This window comes from Coenobita brevimanus, chromosome 46 (genome assembly GCF_032717465.1).
Source record: "Coenobita brevimanus isolate Jiangsu-jjx chromosome 46, ASM3271746v2, whole genome shotgun sequence".
Classification (NCBI taxonomy): Eukaryota; Metazoa; Arthropoda; class Malacostraca; order Decapoda; family Coenobitidae; genus Coenobita; species Coenobita brevimanus.
In genome coordinates, this window is record NC_136999.1 from 7,972,088 (window position 1) to 7,990,857 (window position 18,770).

Here is an 18,770-nt window from a genome sequence, read left to right on the forward strand (position 1 = left end):
GTACCGCACTGGGCAAAAAAAAAAAAAACTCATAACCCTCTACACTGGCCGATTTTGGATTTTTTTTTCTGGCTAAATGGACTTAATACATCAATATAAGATCCCTGACACTATTAAAAGTAATCACTGATCAATATAAGATCCCTGGCACTATTAAAAGTAATCACTGAAACCAGAAAGTTCATTGAGCTGAGTCAGGTTGGTGCCACTTGACCTTTGAAATCTTCAAGGTTACTGAGCAGAACGACTATGAGCTTGTGAACTTGTTTTGGATTTTTTTTTTTTTTTTCTGGCTAAACGGGCATAATACATCAATTTAAGATCCCTGGCACTAATAAAAGCAATCACCAAAGCCAGAAAGTTGGTTGAATCGAGTCAGGTTGATGCCACTCAACCCCTGAAATCTTCAAGGTTACTGTGAGAGCGGAGTGGTTGTGAGCCTGTGAACCAATGTTGGATTTTTTTTTTTTTTTTTTTTTTTTTTTTTTTTTTTTGCTAAATGGGCTTAAGACATCAATATAAGATCCCTGGCACTAATGAAAGTAATCACCAAAAAGAGAAAGTTATTTGAATCAAGTTGGAATCACCAAAAACAGAAAGTTATTTGAATCGAGTTGGAATCACCAAAAACAGAAAGTTACTTGAATCGAATCGGATTGGTGCCACTCAACCTCTGAAGCCTTCAAGGTTACTGAGAGAGAGCAGAGCAGCTGTGAACCTGTGAAGACTCACGTACCTCTCGCGCTGCTAAATCAGCATTGGTAGCGTAGCGGAGAAATTCTAAGTTAGCAAGATATGTTATTACCTTCCATTTTACTTAGGTTGCTTGCAATGACTTCTCAGTGCTGCTGGACGTAGATCTGTGTCACTAGCATTTTAGAGGGGGATGTAGGTCTACATTGCTAGCGCGGTACGGGTTAAGGCATCTTGAAATAGATAGATAGATAGTTATTATTGTTATTGTTATTATTATTACTATTACAGTAAGACCTTACTATAACGGACTAATTGGGGCCCAAACCATTCCGAAAAATGCGAAATTCCGATAAAAGCGACATCTGGACTTCCCCCTACTAATCCGGACCTTCTCTGATATATCAGACATTAGTCCGGATCGTATGAACGGTTTTTAAACTGTTTTGACTACCACTGTGGTACTGTACTGTGTTATAACTTCACTACATTAATCAAATGGTATAATATATATAATAATACTATACTGTACACTGATAAACATGTCTTTTATTTACCTTATTGTGGTGAACATAGCTGAAGTGATCAGGCAGTCCGGACTGCTTCTGGCTTTATCAGACTTTTTTTTCCAAAATATCCCCTTGGAGCCCAGTGTCCACAGTATTTGGGCAGAACTGGGAATTTTCAAATCTTGATAAAGTAGGGAACCCCCAGGTAGGGACCTATGAGCTTCGCGTCTATGAGCTGATAGGCGGAGGGCAGTTCGCTTAGTACCCTCCCAGTGCAGTGCCTCACCCAGCAGCTCTGGGATCCAATGAGATATAGGAATTTAGTCCGGTAGCTCCTTGAGTCCGATAAAAGCAAATTCTGGTCTATGTATTGAGGTTTTACTGTATTACAGGTGGTCCTCCCCTAACGTGGATCCTGTATTTGCTTCCACACCAACCTCGCGTTAGGCAGATATCGCGTTAGAAGGACTCTTGAAAACCCCTATTTCTTTCCCCACCCTTGCCCAAAGTCCACTTTTTCCTCCCTTGTGGTGCAGATTTTTTTTATATCCCCCAATTTAAACCTCCTGAGAGGATTAATATAGTTATAAAAAAATACATTACAGTGGGGCCTCGCATCTGGTGTTTTTTTTATCTGTCAGTTTCACATCTGGCAACAGGTTAGAAACTTTCCAAAGCCCCGCATCTGGCGGGCGCTTGCCATGCAATATTCTGTGTGTATCCTGCTCGGCACTTGGGGCCACCTTGTGAAGACACCATTGTGTATGCTGCCACCTCACAGTCAACAGCTACCACTTTGCCTGACTAATTTTTGTACCTGGTTCTTGTGTTTGGCAGTGATCAGCCAGGACTTATTACAATAGTACAATGGCAACCTTGGGAGAGACGATGAGGCAGCAACCCAAGCTGCTACCCAGTAGTTATTTGTCAACCAATTACTCACACTTTAGCCCAATAAACACTCCTGAACTTGATAATGATGAGTTTTTATTTCCTTTACTTATTTATATTGATGGTGTAGTTATATTTAACTTCCTTGGGATAAAAGTACAAAAATTTGTAAAATAGGGTAAATTTTGTGTGACAAAAGACTCCTGTTAATTTTTCCTCCATTTAAAGTTTGACCCAGATCTGGCGGTTTCGCATCTAACATGATTTTTTTTTAGACTTCTGTATCCGCCAGATGTGAGGCCCCACTGTAGGTCAGTGCAGGACGTTTTTTATTTATTGTACTGTACCATATGTGAGGGGAAGAGCACACGTTGCTGGAGATGAGGTAGAGGGGGAGAACACACACTAAAATCCATCAGAGTCTGTTTCACTAGCAGTGCACCAAACATCACTTTCTAGGTCCTCCATAGATTCCTCATCCTGCTGTCACTGGATATCCTCATGCTGTAGACCAGTGGCAGCTTGTCTGGGTGTAACGAGTGATCAGTGACTGTTTACTCTGGTTTACTCGGTCAATGTGCATATGATTGTAGACGCTGACTGCATCAACAATCTGCTTAATCACGTCGTTACCTCATGGAAGGGAAGGGTCACTGTCAAAGGTGAACTCCTTGAGAGACTCATCTCAACTCAGGATTTGACTTAAAACTTCACTGCTAGGTTCACCCGCTGGTCTGGCCTCCCTCTCTTCCTCTAGCTGTTCCCTCTCCTCTTCGTCCCTGTCTTGTTGCTCTACTTCTTACATAATCCGCTCATCTGAAGTGTCACTGGTGTCCCTGGCAATCTCCATCACCTCCTTTACCGTCACCTCACCACAACCGGGCACAGAGCGCGTGACAGACTCTGTTGCTGAGGCCGAATCAGCAGCCACCTGAACACTCACTTTTCTCTGTGCAGAGTTGTGGAGCTACACGGCACCAAGCATGGTTTATTGTGGCTGTGTTCACTTCTCTCCAGGCTGCCAGGAGGTTGTTCACAGCATGTCAAATGATGTACAGCTTCCAGAACTTGCTCACATTCACCCCGGAGATGACTTCATCCTGGGTGGTGGTGGCGGCGGCGGCGTTGGTGGTGGTGGCGGCGGCCTCTGTGTCACTCCCTTCCTGCTTTTCCTCCTCCTCCTGGTGCAGCTGCTGAAGTTCTTCTTGGGTGTCTGTAGCAGTAAGCAACTGCCTGAACAATTGTCGTTGATTGAGAAACTTTACATTGGTGATCACTTCCTGGTCCGAGGACTTGAGAAGTGACGTGGTGTTAGGTGGCAGAAACTCCACCCTAATGTTCTTGTGTCTGCCAATGAGGAGGTGTGGATGTGCAGAGGCACTGTCCATCAGCAGGATGACCTTAAAAGGCAGGCCTTCCTGCCTACAGTGACATCCTGCATCAGGTACGAAGCAGTTGTCTATCCAGTCGGTGACGATGTGACTTTGTCATCCATGCCTTCCTTGGCTGCCTCCAATAAACCCCTGAGTTGTCTATGTTCTGTAAGTGGCGAAAGGCGTGTGGTCGTGAGGGAAAGGAGAATGACCCGTGGCCTCATTTTGCAACTTCCTGTAGCATTTCAACAAAACAAAACTGATACCCTGCTCTTGTCAGCCTTCCCTCCTTTTGCTTTTGCTGTTGTCTTGACACTGTAGGTTGATGTTGGCATTCTGTTTCACAGAAGGCCACTTTTGTCCATATTAAAAACTTGCTCTGCTTTGTAACCCCCCTCCTCGATGATATCCTTCAGGACATCAGGGTGCTTCTCCACTTGCATTTCGTCATTAGTTGCCCGTTCTCCAGACAGTTTAAGGTTCTTCAGCTTCTTGCAATGGACAAAAGACGACAGCCACCCAGTGGAAGCCTTAAATGTTCATTGAGATAGCTTTGCTGGTGGATATTTCCTACACGCCACCTTGAAAAAGCAGGCGGCCTTGTCAGATCGAAGGCTGACACCGGCATGAGGTTTCTTTCCTGCCACTGAATGTATTCTTTTGGTAGGCTCTCCATAATGATTGTGGCTTTTGGAGTGATGATGGATCTAGTATCTGCTTCGTTAGCACCAAAATTCTTCATGCAAGCACGGATGTCAGCCTTGTTGGAGTATGTTGTGCGGATGCTGGACTTGTTGAGTTTGTAGGAACATGCAACTGCTGTCTTCGGTTCCCTGGCATCTATCAGTCTGGTAACTTCCATCTTCTTTTTGAGGCTGAGGTGAATCCTCTTTCTTTTCGGACACACGCCACTAGGTCCAGGAGTTGCGTTGGCGGCCATCCTGAGCAGGGAAAAATGCTATGTGGAGCTAACATGGGCAGTGTGTCTTGCAACACAAGGCAAGCTGAGGAGGGTGGTGTGGGTAGGAGTGGGCTGAGTGGGGAACATGGGAAGTGGGAGGGAGGTAGGGGGGTCCTGATTGGTTGGGTGGCTGGGAGAGCAAGAAAGGCAAAGCATGATTGGCGGGCGATGACATCAGGTATTGTGAGGCTGCGCGATGCACACCACATCACAGCCTGCCCGGTTCAAATAGTGCCCATGTTAGAATGTTTATTTCTGTCCGCAAAATCATGCCATGTTAGAGCAAAATCACGCTACAGCATACCGCGTTAGGGGAGGACCACCTGTATTATTATTATTATTATTATTATTATTATTATTATTATTATTATGAATGAGCAAACGATGTTTACTCTGTTATGTTTGGAAATGAGTGGCCTGGCCCTACCCAATCGTCACGCTAAGCAGAAGCTAGTAGCTTTACGCCTATGTGAAGTAGAGTTGAAATTCTTTCAGCATGTGATGGATTCATTCAAAAAATTTTATTAACTAAAATTTCATCCATAAAGGAATAGGAACCCCTTGGAATCTTGAGTTTTCGAAGGGAGCGTTTGTGTCTTTCTGTGTCTGTGTGGGTGTATGTGAGAAAATGTTTTTTGTTTGTATATTTTTCATTTTTCAGCCACGATCATGAAGAAGCAATATATCAGAGGAAAATTGTCATAACATGGTGCTCACTCACTTGTCACACACTCACAAAGTACACTTTACTGGTCATTATTATCCATCCATCCATCTATCATCCAATCCTACATTGCCTCATGAGGAGCATAGGAGCCTGAGGCTAGGCAGTTGGTCCTGACATTTAAGATGAGAGTGACCAGCCTCACTCATCCCTGCCCCCCCTGCATGGGCAGAGGTTTGCCGTACTGGGGGGGCTCTCTCACCTAGAGTTGGGTGAGCCAATTTGACACCCCTAATTCTGGGCAAGAGCAAATACCGTCCAAAAGGGGAAAGCTCTGCTGGTTGTACCTGGGCTAAGAGCGGGTTGGCAGCCCCCCTTATCCCTGGCTGTCGTGACAGGATACCTCACTGGCCTGACGAATCAGTGCTATATATATAGTCTTATTCAGGTGGGAGGCTCTGCCTGAATGGACCGTTTATTTCCTCAGGTTAATTATGGCTCTGGCAGCCAGTAATGAAATTCTAAGCACAACTGATTCTCCTGTTGACAAACCCGGAACGACCCTGATCATGGATGTGAATTCCTCTCACTTACCCTCTCCCTCTTTAGATGATGCAGGTTCCACTGCCTCCAGGGCTGGACCTTGTGGGATCAATAAACGTGTTTTGACCCTGACCAGGTGGCCACACTGTGACTACATTTCTGTATGCCAGATGTTGGAGCCATTTGATGTAGTTGAGAAGATCAAAATTAAATGGCGTGATAATGTTAACAGATGGGAATGTTGTTCTCAGTTTGCAAGGGCTGAGGATGCTTCTTGTGCTTTATCAACATAGAGTTCTGATACTGATTTGAGTGTGTCTCTTAGCAGAATACTTCTTCATGATGCAGATGCATACATGCCTAAGGATTATGCAAAGTCTATAACAGTCACTGCAAAGCCATGGAATAGATCTCTGTCCTATCCCAAGTGGCTTCTTGCAACTGTTCGTTCAGAACGTGCAAACTTTATTAAAGTCTGCTGTTTTATTGAGGAAAGAATTGGTCATTTACCATCTGATTCTATTAAAAAGTATGGTAAGAGGAGTGTTTTAAATTGCACTCCTTCTGAAACAGTCTCGAATGCAAACTGGTTTAAAGCTAGACAATTCTATGTTAGCTGAAATTAAACCACACAGGACATTTAGTTACGCTAAGGGAGTGGTTTTCTGCCATGACCTTGCTGACTTCAAGGAGTGTGAAATCCTTCATATGTGTCCTCCTAATGTGGTTTGTATCAGTTTTCCTTTACCGATAGTGTCTTACCTTCATCTGTTTGTATTGATAGGCTGCATATCAACGTGAGACCGCACAAGGCAAAGCCATTGCAGTGTTTCAATAGTCTTAGATATGGACATGCTTCAAGTGCTTGCAAGGATGCTAAGGTGTGTCGAAAGTGTTCTCAGCCAGAACATGGAGACTGCTCTCAGGACCCTCATTGCGGAAGCTGTGGTGGTGACCATGCCATCACTGCTAAGGAATGTCCACGGTGGATGTTTGAGCAGGAGGTGGTAGTTAAAGCTAATGCTGAGCACATTAGCATTGGGCAAGCTTTAGCTTTGCTAAAGCGAACCCAACCCACCCCAGGTAGATCATTTGCTCACGTTGCTGCTACTTCAGCACCAAGGGAAGGAGCTTCCTTCTCCCAGAGTGCCAAAGGCCTAAACATCAATGGTGCAAAACCAAAATTTATAACTAAGAAGGACAAGCATTCTACGGGTGATGGCAACTCTGCAGCAGGTCCTTCTGCCAATAGGAAAGCTGCAAAACCTGAATCTACTACTAGGAAGGGGAAGGATAATCCTTCTACTGGTGGTGATAACCCAGTAGCAGGTCCTTCCACTGTTACTAAGTCTCGGAAAGAAGCCGAGACGCGCTCATCCTCTGAAGGTGATGGGTTTGGTGGGTTTGTCTCCCCAGCTTAAGGGGTCGAACTAGGTCACCTCCAGTCAAATCCGGACCTGTTTTGGAGACTAAGAACCAGTTTATTCTTTTATCCGATAGGGAGGAGGAGATGTCACTCCAGTCAGAGGATGGCTCCTCGGGTGCTAATGCCCTTTCCACTTCCAGGTCAGTGGCTAGCAATACTTCCCAAAGTATTTAAAAGACAACCTCAATGAAGAGTAAATCTAAGGAAAAGATTCATCAGTTGGAGACTTCTTCTCAAGGAGTTTCCAAATTTAGCTTTAATCCTATGATAGGTAAGTCGGATTCTTCAGTCATCAAGAATGTTTTATCTGACAGGGAGGAGGAGGAGATATCCCTCCGGTCAGAGGACGGTCCTTTGGGTATTAATGCCTTTTCTGCTCCCAAGTCAGTGGTTACTAATACTTCTTGAAGTATTCACAAGGCAACTCCTTCTAAGAGTAGATTTAAGGAAGGGATTCATAAGTTGGAGACATCTTTTCAAGGAGTTTGAAAACTAAACTCTACTCCTAAGATTAGTCAGTCAGGTTCATCAAATATTAAGAGAGCATCATCTGTACCTAAGGTCTTTCCTGACAAGAACAGGAAAGATAAAGTTAGTAAACCTACTAGTAGAATACAGTCGATCTCGAATAAGAAATAATCCTATGTCTGTTTTACAGTGGAACTGTAAGGGTTTTCATTCAGATTCTGAACAGCATAAATCCCTAGTGCATGAACTTAATGTAGATGTGGTCTGTCAGCTGGAGACAAAGCTGGACAATACTAGCCTCAACTTTGGTCTTGACTGGGTGTCTTACCGATCCGTTCCTTTTTATGATCACCCCCAGGGTGGGACTGCTATCCTTGTTTGTACCTCAGTTCAGCATAAAACTATTTGTCTTAATACAGATTTACAAGCTTGTGCTGTGTCTGTTGTATTGGACAGGCACATCACCCTGTGTTCACTTAATATAGAGCTTGGATTGAGCCACCGATTGGGCCATGACTTATCTTGTCCTGAATTGCTCAATCTTGTTACTCAATTACCACCACCGTTTTTTATTTTGGGTGATTTTAATGCACATAATTCCATGTGGGGGAGTTCCCAACTTTGTTCAAGGAGATCTGTCATTGAGGAGTTCGTCGTTATCAGTGAGGCGGTTCATTTAAATGATGGTTCCCCTATGTGGCATGAAATATCAAGGAATAGAGTTTCTCATTTAGATTTGACACTTGCTTCCCCTGTCTTGGCAGTTGACTACTATTGGTCAGTCCTTTCAGACTTGTGTGGCAGTGATCATTTTCCGATTAATTTGGTGTGTGGTTGGAACAGTCCGTCAGCATGTCTTCCCACGTGGAAACTTGAAGAGGCTGATTGGGCTGGCTACATGCAAGCTTTGGAGGTAAGGATAGAGTATGATCTCTTTCCTGATCCTCTAGTGGCATATGATTATATACAATGTCATTTTAGATGGGGCATCACATTTTATACTAAAGACGGGAGGATGCCTTAGACGTCCAGCTGTTCCCTGGTGGGCTAAAGAGTGTGCGAATGCTCAGAAAGCCACCAGGGCTGCTTTTCTTAGGTATGAAAATAATCCTACAGATTAAAATAAAATAGCCCCTAAATGGAATAGAGCCAAACAGAAGAGAGTTTTCAAGGAGGCCAAGAAGTCTTCCTGGAGATAGTACATCTCAGGGTTGACTTCGGCAGGCCCGAGCTGCTTCCTTTGGCATAAGGTGCAGAAGCTCAGGGTAAAGTATGTTCCTGTACCAGTGCCAGCTTTGCAGGTCGACAACAATGTTGAAACTGATCGTATTAAAGTTGCAGATATTCTTGCCTCACATTTTTCTAATAAATCTAGTCCGGAGTACTATGATGCTCATTTTAGAGGTGTTCGAGAGCAAACTGTGGCTTCAGATCCTAGGTCTGATAATAGTGAGCCTTATAACGATCTCTTCTGTCTTCAGGAATTGGAGGCTGCTTTGACTAAATCCTCTCCAACTTCACCTGGAGAGGATGGCATCCATTACAAGTTGCTAGAGTGGCTCCCATTAAATTCCAAATTATTCCTTTTATGGGTATTTAATGGAATATGGGTCTCAGGTGTGTTACCTGATAGTTGGCGGAGCTCTGTTATTGTTCCCATTCCCAAGCCTGGGCGAGATCCTAGTCTTGTTAATAATTATCGACCTGTCTCTCTGACGAGTTGCATCTGCAAATTGTTTGAGAGACTGGTCAACGCTTGTTTGGTGTGGTTTCTCGAGAGCAGAAACAGCCTTCATTGAAGGCAGTTTGGTTTTCAGCAGAATCAATCAACCATAGACTCTCTGGTGTTGCTTACTAGAAAAATCCAGTCTGGATTCTCTCGAAACATGCAAGCAGTGGCAGTCTTTTTTTGACTTTGAAAAAGCCTATGATACCGCCTGGAGAGTGGGAATCCTAAATCAGCTAGCTGAGTGGAATGTTAAAGGTTACATGTTCCGATTTTTAACAATGTTTTTAACAGACCGACTCTTAAAGGCTCATGTGGGTCCTTTTATATCTCAACCTTTTTCTCAGGAGGAGGGTGTTCCTCAGGGGAGTGTTTTAAGTGTTACATTGTTTGCAGCTGCCATAAATGGCATCATGTCTGCAGTTCCTGTAAATGTTAAGGGATCTTTATTTGTAGATGACTTTGTCTTGTACTGTACCTCTACTACAGCGGTTGAGGCATGTCACCGCATGCAGAATGCCATTAATTCTGTTTTTCAGTGGACCTCAAACCATGGTTTCAAGTTCTCTACAACGAAGACTACGGCTGTCCAGTTTACAAGGAGTTGTAAACTCGAGCAAGTACGCAACTTGTTTCTTGATGAGTCTCTATTGATTTTCCAGGAGAAAGTGAAGTTCTTGGGAGTCTGCTTGGATTCCAAGTTGACTGTCAGAGACCATATTAATCAGTTAGTAATGAACGTTAAAAAAGACTTTAATTTGTTAAAATGTATTTCATCCTTTGACTGGGATGCAGTCCGAACTACACTGCCCCAACTATATGGAAGCTTGTGTCATTCCAAATTGGATTATGCCTGCCAAGCGTATGGCTTTGCAGCCAAATCTCACTTGGACAGGATGTCTGTCGTTCAAAATGCAGGTCTTCGCATCTGCACGGGTGCATTCAGGACTTCTCCTGTTGAATCCATGCACGTAGATGTGGAAGTGTTACCTTTAGACCTTAGACAAGAGGAGATGACCTTATGCTACTTGGTCAGGGTAAAGTCTAATCTGTCTGATCCAAATTATAGACATGTCACTGCTCCTGCAGCAGGGTACACTGGAGGCCATAGATCCTCCATTCTGCCATAAGTACGTCTGTCTAATGAGTTGGTGACAACTGGTATATCAACTGAAGCAGTTGCCCATGTCGACCTGGTTTGCACTCCACCATGGAAGTTGGTTAGACCTTCTGTGTGTCCCATTATCCTGTCAAAGAGCAATAGTCTTCCGGCTCAGTTGGTTACTTCGTTCCATCAACATCCGGCTGAGGTTCATTCAGATGAGGGGACCATCTTTACAGATGGATCTAAAACTGGTGAGACAGTTGGTTGTGCCTTTCATGTGGATGGCCACATGGATGTATATAGACTACCCAATACATGCTCTGTCTTCACGGCAGAGTTGTATTCTATCCGTAGTGCATTAGCACGTGTTTTACTATGAACATAAAAGTAAGTTTGTGGTATGTACTGACTCCCAGAGTGCCATTGCCTTTATGAAGAGTTTTGTCCCTACTGATCCTGTAGTCCTGGAAATTCAGTATTGGTTGACTTGTCTGGCGGTTCGTTGTAAGTATATCCTGTTCTGCTGGGTGCCAGCCCACGTTGGCATCAAGCAGAATGAGCTTGTAGATCGGGCTGCAAAACAGGCTTGTAATTTAAATGCGTGTGAGCTAGTTAGTATTCCCCCCTGCGACTTTAAGCCAAAACTTCGAACGTATATTCGCTCGAAGTGGCAGTCATCGTGGTCATCCCTGGTGACCAATGCAAAGTTAAGGTCTGTTCGTATGTCAGTTGCTCCTTGGTCATCTGCTAATCACCCTGACCGGAGGACTGGTATCGTGATAAGTCGTTTGAAGATTGGGCATACATATATTCCTCATAAGTTTTTGTTAACCACTGCGAAGGGCGAGTACCCCCAGTTTGCCAAACTTGTCAGGTGCCTCAATCTGTGAGGCATATTTTGGCAGATTGTGCTTGGTTTGCCCACAAGCATAGGCTCTGCAGTTTGGATGAGGTGCCTTTTAGAACATGTACTTGGCAGTCGAGTTTCTGAAATCAGTCGGCCTGTTTCATTTAATATAATTATTACAGTATAGTCAGACCCTCATATTTGAGGGTACCTTGTTAACTTTGAACCTTGAGAGCTGGAGAGCTGGTCTCGTGAGACAGTCTTCTGGTTTTCCGGGTTCATTGTTTTTTCTTCACTTATACTGTTGACGGCGCTAAATAGCCTTGCAGCTGCAGTGCCAGGCATTGCTGTGCCAAACCCCTTATAAATCAGTCAATCAGTCAATCAATCTCACTCATCCCTGAGTGGCATTACATGAGCAGTAAACCTCAACCAGCCCTTGGATATTAACTTTAACCGGCTCAATCCGATTGGAGCACAATAATTACCCACTAAACCAGCAGGCGCCAAAATTTGGTTTATTATTATTATTATTATTATTGTTATTGTTATTATTATTAGTTTCTTGTACACCAGGAAACCATTTACTATACTAAGCAGGGCGGTAACCATATAACCAAATTATGGTACCTAGTGGTTTAGCAGGTAATTAAGGCGCTCCAGTTGGATTGAGCCTGGGTAACTTTATATCCAGGGGGTGGTGGGGTTTATTACTCACGTCATGCCGCTCAGAGTTGAGTGAGGCTGGTCACTCTCTTCTTAAATGTCGGGACCAACTTGCCCAGCCCCAGGTTTCTATGCCCCTCATGGGATAACACAGGATTTGATGATGATGATTAATTAGAACAAAAAAAGTCATGACAGCAAACGCGAATGATTTTCTCAAGATTTTTTCTATCTAATGAGTTGAGAGTTGGAAAACATGAACTTGTACCTACCCCAATGGGACCCCAGGACACCCTGGCAGTGCTGATATGGTGTTCGTTCATTATGTAGCTCTAGTGAAAATAAATGACATTAAATAAGATTAGAAAATTGGTCATAAAACAATATAAATGTAAGTCATTTTCGTGAGAAGCAACCTCGATTGTCAGCAAAAGACTGGTGTGTTAGAGGGGGAGGGGGGCGCAGGCCAAGTGGATCTCTCACCCTCCCTCGCTCTGCCTCAATCCACCACCCAGTACAGCAACACGCCTACATTCAGCTCACCCTAGTTCCTCCCCCAGTCAGTGTAGTTGCCTACAAATAGCATTTTTAATCTGAAAGTTAGTGCTTTCTTTTGGTACCAAATTTATTAATATTGCTTGAATGGCATACAGGATATACAGGTATATTTTTAATTTTCGGTGAAAATTACCCAATGTTCCATGTTGACACCATCGGCATTTCATGATTACCCCAACTTCAAAGAGTTAAGACTTAACAAGGATACTCTCCATCATGCAAGTTGGAAAGCAGCCATCAAGTGAACAGGGCTTATTTTTGCAAGCATAGAATGATTGTTATTCAGTTTGCACAAGTAACTGAAGTTTACAGGGCTTCATACCTGTAAGAATAATTCTTTTAGGTACCTACTTAATGCACTTTATGCACAGAATTCATCTCAGTATTGTAAAGTTATATATCGCAGCATCACAGTATTTCCCATCACTGTATGGTTGCTTAGTGCAGTATACCAGTCTACTGATTTTTCACAAAGCTTGAGTTAATTTCCTTAACTTGAGGATGTACTTTCATTTATATTCTGGCTAATGCCAAATTATTTTGTTCAGCTTAGGAGAGCCCATATTACTGAAGCAGTTACAAACTGTTTCCTGAATGTTAACTTGAAAGGTAGTGTATTATGTACTGTACATTATTCTGGTAAATGTCTGATAAATTTATATAGCTTAGGGAAAACCCTTTTGGTTGAAGGGGTCAATGTTATTGTACCATTTCCAGTAATTTGTTTACTTTTGGAGTACCTCATCATTTTGGCCAAGTTCAAATGCTTTCAGTCACCATGGTCCATCTACTTACAGGTTGTTAACATTCCAAAAAGACATCATTACCCAAGACTCAGGCCAAGAAGATGAAGTGTTATATGGAAGGGCAGGGTACCTCTATGCTCTCTTGTTCCTCAGGCACAACAAGGTAGGTTGCAAAGCCTTTTAATACATAAAGTCTTTTATATTGGTTCTGGTTGATATCTACTTTATATCATTCTTCCTTGCGCAGTGGCAATATCGTAACCAATGAGGTCTTGCCTAAGTGACGTATTTGCTGCTGCTATAAAGCTCGAATTGGGAAAAGTTTCAATACCATCTCAGCACTTTTGCGGCACCTCGGTTTGGGTTACCTTTCCTAGAAGGGTAGTCAAGTAGTACCCCACCTGCTCGTGGTTACCTCGCAGACACCTTGTTTTTTTTGTTTTTGTCTCCATTTCTGTTTTTTGTGCTTTTTTTTCTTTCGGTTTTCTTTTTTTCTCCTAAATTAGGGTGACACAAATGGGTGCGGCGCTACCCGGGTTTATCCCGGGTAGTACTGTGTATACGTTTTGCTGTTGTTGTCATTTTGTTTTGTTTTTTTTGTTCTCCCGTACCATGAGTAAACAACACCAGTGCCCTCGCTGCAGTAGGTGTGTAGCAAAAAGTGCACAAGCACTGAAGTGCGCCTACTGCAGCGAGTGGATTCATATAGCTTGTGAAAATTTGGATGCAGGCGACTATCCAGTCATGAAGAAGAGCCACGAGCTGGGCTTTCGTTGGCTGTGTAGCCAGTGTGTTGCACCAGCAGATGACGTCTTGGCTGGTGGAGGAAGTAGTACCAAGAAGGAGTTTGAAGATAAAGTTATTGGGCCGATCTTTCAAGCAATCAGAGACGTATCAAATAGACTGGAGGCACTAGAGACCAAGGTCTCATTACCCATGGCGGTCATGCAAGATCAGGCCAAGTCATTTGCGGATGCTGTTCGCGGGTCTCTCGTGGGGGGAGGGAAGGATCTGCCTGGGGGCGTGATTGAGATCAGTGCTTATGGCCAGAAAAAAACCATTCATAGTCAGCATGTACTGATTGTGAAACCAGAGAGTGGAACTGGTGCCCCGACAAATCAGATGGGACCAGAAGACATCAGGGACGTACTTAACTCGGTACCGGTTGATAGCTGCCTTAAGACCAAGGCTGGTGGGCTGGTAATGAAGTTTCCATCAGCTGAGGCCAAGGGTGAAGCAACTGGGGTGCTGATTGATCATTTTGGCTCTGAGGGCACTTTTTGCATATCAGAGCCAAAGAAAATGTTGCCTAAAATGACTGCCAGGCCTTTCCTCTTCCTTGGGTGACTCTGACATCATTCCAAGTATTCTGAGAAAAAACAATAAAATTAAGATCCTCGTTAATCGAGGTTGTACTCTCAACTGTCTCTTCACAAGGACAAGGAATGACACCAAAACTGCTGTCTTGAAGATGTCGCCAGAGGTGAGATCCTCCATTGTAGAACAGGGCAATTACATCTATGTGGATCTTACAAGATGCCGCGCTTTCGATAGATTCTGGGTTACACAGTGTCATCACTGTCAAGGCTTTGGTCATACATTTGAGAGATGTTCTAGGAAAAGTGATGAACCTAAATGTGTCTTTTGTGCTGGAGCCGATAAATCTAAGGACTGTAGTAACAGAAATTCTCCCAAATGCATCAACTGCTCCTCTTTAAGACATCAAGATGCTAATTCAAAGTCACAGTCGGTTGCCCATTTTGCATCAAGTAGAGAATGTCCAATTATGATTTCTCATAGGAATAGATTGATTGAAAACACCAATTTTGACCATTCAAAAAACTGACTACATCCCTCTTGAACCAGTTAAGGATGAGTCTTTTAAATATTCGTTCTATCCGTAACAAGATAGACTATATTAATGAAACTCTAAATCAGCACGAGCTTGACATTTTGTACTTGACTGAAACCTGGTTGTATGAGTCTGATATCAATATTATTCGTAATGCATTGCCTAAGACACATTCTATTATTAGTATTCCCAGGCCTGCTGCTGACTATCCGGGAGGAGGCGTACACTCATCTACAGTACTCGGCAGCACTTGCAAACATTTCTCTCATTGACTCAGACCTGACCCCATCTTCATTTGAATTTATGGAAGTATTAATAAATATCCATCAGAATACCATTAGAATTGCAGTTGTCTATCGACCAGGTCATCCGGGCAGAGATCGAGGTTTTATGGAGGAGTTTGGGCAGTTTCTTGAAGGGTTTTCTCTTAAACCTGGAGGACTTCTTGTTTGTGGTGATTTCAATTATTGGGTTGACAGTCCAGAGTCAAAACCATTTTCTTCAGAATTCCTTGAGTTGATCACCCAGAACAATCATGTGAGTAATCCAACTCATGTCTCAGGACATGTCCTTGACTTGATTTGTCCCCTGTTGGTTGCAGGTGCGTATCAGATGTGGAGGTTGACTCATTTGACCCCCTTATCTCTGATCATGCTCTGATCACTCTTAATTTTGATGTCCCGAAATCCCCTTCATATAAAAAGGTCATCAGGTTCAGAAATTACAACAATGTTGATCGCCAGTTGATGTGTTTTGAAATTGATCAGCGTTTAAACTCCATCGATTCTTCAAGTCTTTCTTTTGGTGAATTGGTTGATATTTACAACAACGAGCTCAGGTCAGTTTTTAACCATTATTGTCCTGAGGTAGTAAAAACAATCACTGTACGTGATAATTCACCGTGGTATGGTCCATCCATTAATTCTTTGCGTAGACAACATAGAAGGGCAGAACATGAGTGGCGCTTGCAGCGGACCGAAGTACTGTAACTCGTTTGCGTCATGTTTTTGCGAGAAGAGCAGTCGTTCACACTGTAAAAGCCCAAAACGCTAGGTATTATCAAAATAAAGTTGATTCATGTGGTGGTGATAAAAAAAAAACTGTCTGCAGTTGTGAACAATTTGGTTGGTTGGAGGAATGTAATTATTAAAGCAACTTCTGTATCTGATGCCCAATTGGCCTCTGATTTTGCTTCATTTTTTACAAGTAAGATATCTCGCATAAGAAGTGATATAGACAGCAGTTCTCCTAGTGAAGCGTACTCAGTTGACTTCCAGCCACGGTGCACCGGGGATCATTTGCTTTCAACAGTTCATCTGCTGGATGTAAACAAAGTCAAATGTTACATCAGAGAACTTAATAAAACATTTTGCTCACTCGATCCATGTAACTTGTCACAACTGCCTGATGTGTATGAGCATGCTGCAGACTTTATCTGCAACATAATAAATAGATGCCTGTTAGAAAGTAATTTTGTGCAGTCAGAGAAACGTGCTTTGCTTAGGCCCCTAATTAAGAAACCTGGCCTTGATGTTGAGAGCATGACAAATTATCGTCCCGTCTCTAACCTGTCTTTTTTTATCCAAGATTATTGAGCGGGCCATACTCGATCAACTCTTACCGCTACTGGAACACAACAAAGTTGTTCCTGTTGTTCAATCAGCATACAGAAAATACTATTCAACTGAAACCACTAACAAGGATTCAGAGTGACTTGGTGGCAAACACTTGTAGTGGGATGTCCATTCTCCTAGTTCTGTTGGATCTGTCTGCAGCTTTTGATACAGTAGATCATAAACTATTGTTGGATGATCTGTATTTTTATGGCGTTCGTGATAGTGCCCTTTTGCTCCTTAAGTCGTATCTGTCGGACAGATCTCAGAGAGTGGTTGTTGATTATGCTAGCTCTGATTCTGCTCCCCTTCTAATCGGAGTCCCTCAAGGATCAGTTTTGGGTCCAATTCTATTTACTATCTACACAAGTAGTTTATCGTCTCTACTTGATGCTCATGATGTGTCCTATCATTTTTATGCTGATGACACCCAGATCTATGTTAAGATGTCTGATATCAACGATACAAAGACAAAGTTTGAATCTCTAATGTCTGATATTAAGATTTGGATGGCTAAGAGGAAACTTAAGCTGAATGATGGTAAAACTGAGATCATCATCAGAGGAAACAGAAGTGGTGATGACACTGACAATCCCCTGGCTTTGAACATTGGCGTGTCACAGCTGCATCCAGCCAGTTCTGTTCGAAATCTGGGTGTTTATTTTAATTCTAAGTTAAATTACAAAGAACATATTAATCAGGTTGTAAGAGGGTGTAACTTGCATATCAGAAATCTGTACTCTGTGAGAAGATTCCTGAATAGACGGTGCCTCTTAACATTGGTCCATGTAGTGGTCTTGTCTTGTGTTGATTATTGTAATTCACTGTGGGTTGGTCTTCCAAATAATATACTAACAAAAGTTAAGTCTGTGTTGAACAGGGCGGCACGGCTTATCTTTGGTCTCCCCCTGAGAACCTCAACTACCCCGTTTCTGATTGAGTTGCATTGGTTACCAGTAAAGGCTAGAATTGAATTTAAACTGTGTCTTATTACATTCAAGGTTCTTAAGTTTGGTGAACCGAAGTATCTTGCTGAATTGTTAAAACTCCCATCGACACGCCCGGTTGTGATGTTATGCAGTGAAGATGATTCCTTGCGTCTTGATGAGCCTGGAGCCATTCACCGGTCATCTTTCTCTGATCGTTCTTTTGCATATAGAGCCCCTAGATATAACAGATTGCCATTGTCCATAAGACAACTCTCTACTGTTGAATCCTTTAAGAGACAGCTGAAAGCCTTTCTTTTTTCAAAATGCTATGACCTGGAGAGAGGTACTATGACAGATGATTATACGGTTTAATTATTGCCACTTTCATGTATATATGATGTAGCTTGTATAATATACAAGAAATGTCACAATTCTTGTAATTGTAAAAATAATGTATGTGTCGAGCGCTAGTGAATTCTCAAAAGGAAGAACTGGCGCTTTTGAGAAACAAAAGGCCAGATTATTATTATTATTATTATGCAGTGTGGTTAATATTTTCGCTTTTATGTTTTACTACTTGAACCACCTCCAGACATTCCAACACTAGCAGTAAAGAAACACATACCCAGGTACAGTACTCACTTCACATACAGGGCAATACAACATCTTAGTCAGAGCACTGTATTACAAGCCCTCCCTCCTGAAATTCATTCACTGGAGATGTACTTAAATAGGTACCCGGGTACAGTACTCACATCACATACAGGGCAATACAGCACCTCAGTCAGAGCATTACATTACAAGCCCTCCCTCCTGAAATCCACCCATTGGAGATGTCCTTAAATAGATATTGACAGAGTTCACTTATCAAGGCTTAGACTAGGACATCCTCAGCCCTCCAACTGCCAGCTAATATGTGGATTTGGTTGGAATGACACATCACCCAGCTTGTAGAATAAGCCCACACAACTTAACGCACATACTGGAGCACTGCATAGTACGTGCCACAGTAAAATACAAACACACATCATTGTTGTAGGGAACCCCTGGGACAGCTGCAGAGGGAAAGTAGCTTACCTGTGGTCAGATGGTCTGCACGATCAGACAGACTGGGGTTGAACAGCAGCAGTAACAACTACAGTAGGCTCGCCCAGTGCGCATCATCACAGTGCACGAATTGCATTGTGCGCGAGTGACCAA

At 42.9% G+C, this 18,770-nt stretch overlaps 1 protein-coding gene across 1 annotated transcript in view; it reads left to right on the forward strand.

The window, feature by feature from the left end:
- LOC145398758 (lanC-like protein 2) overlaps positions 1-18,770 on the forward strand; it is a 170,043-nt gene that overhangs the window by 84,449 nt on the left and 66,824 nt on the right. The window contains exon 5 of the mRNA XM_080271565.1: positions 13,228-13,339. Within this exon, the coding sequence (XP_080127691.1) occupies positions 13,228-13,339 (112 nt within the window). The remainder of the gene's footprint in view (positions 1-13,227; positions 13,340-18,770) is intronic.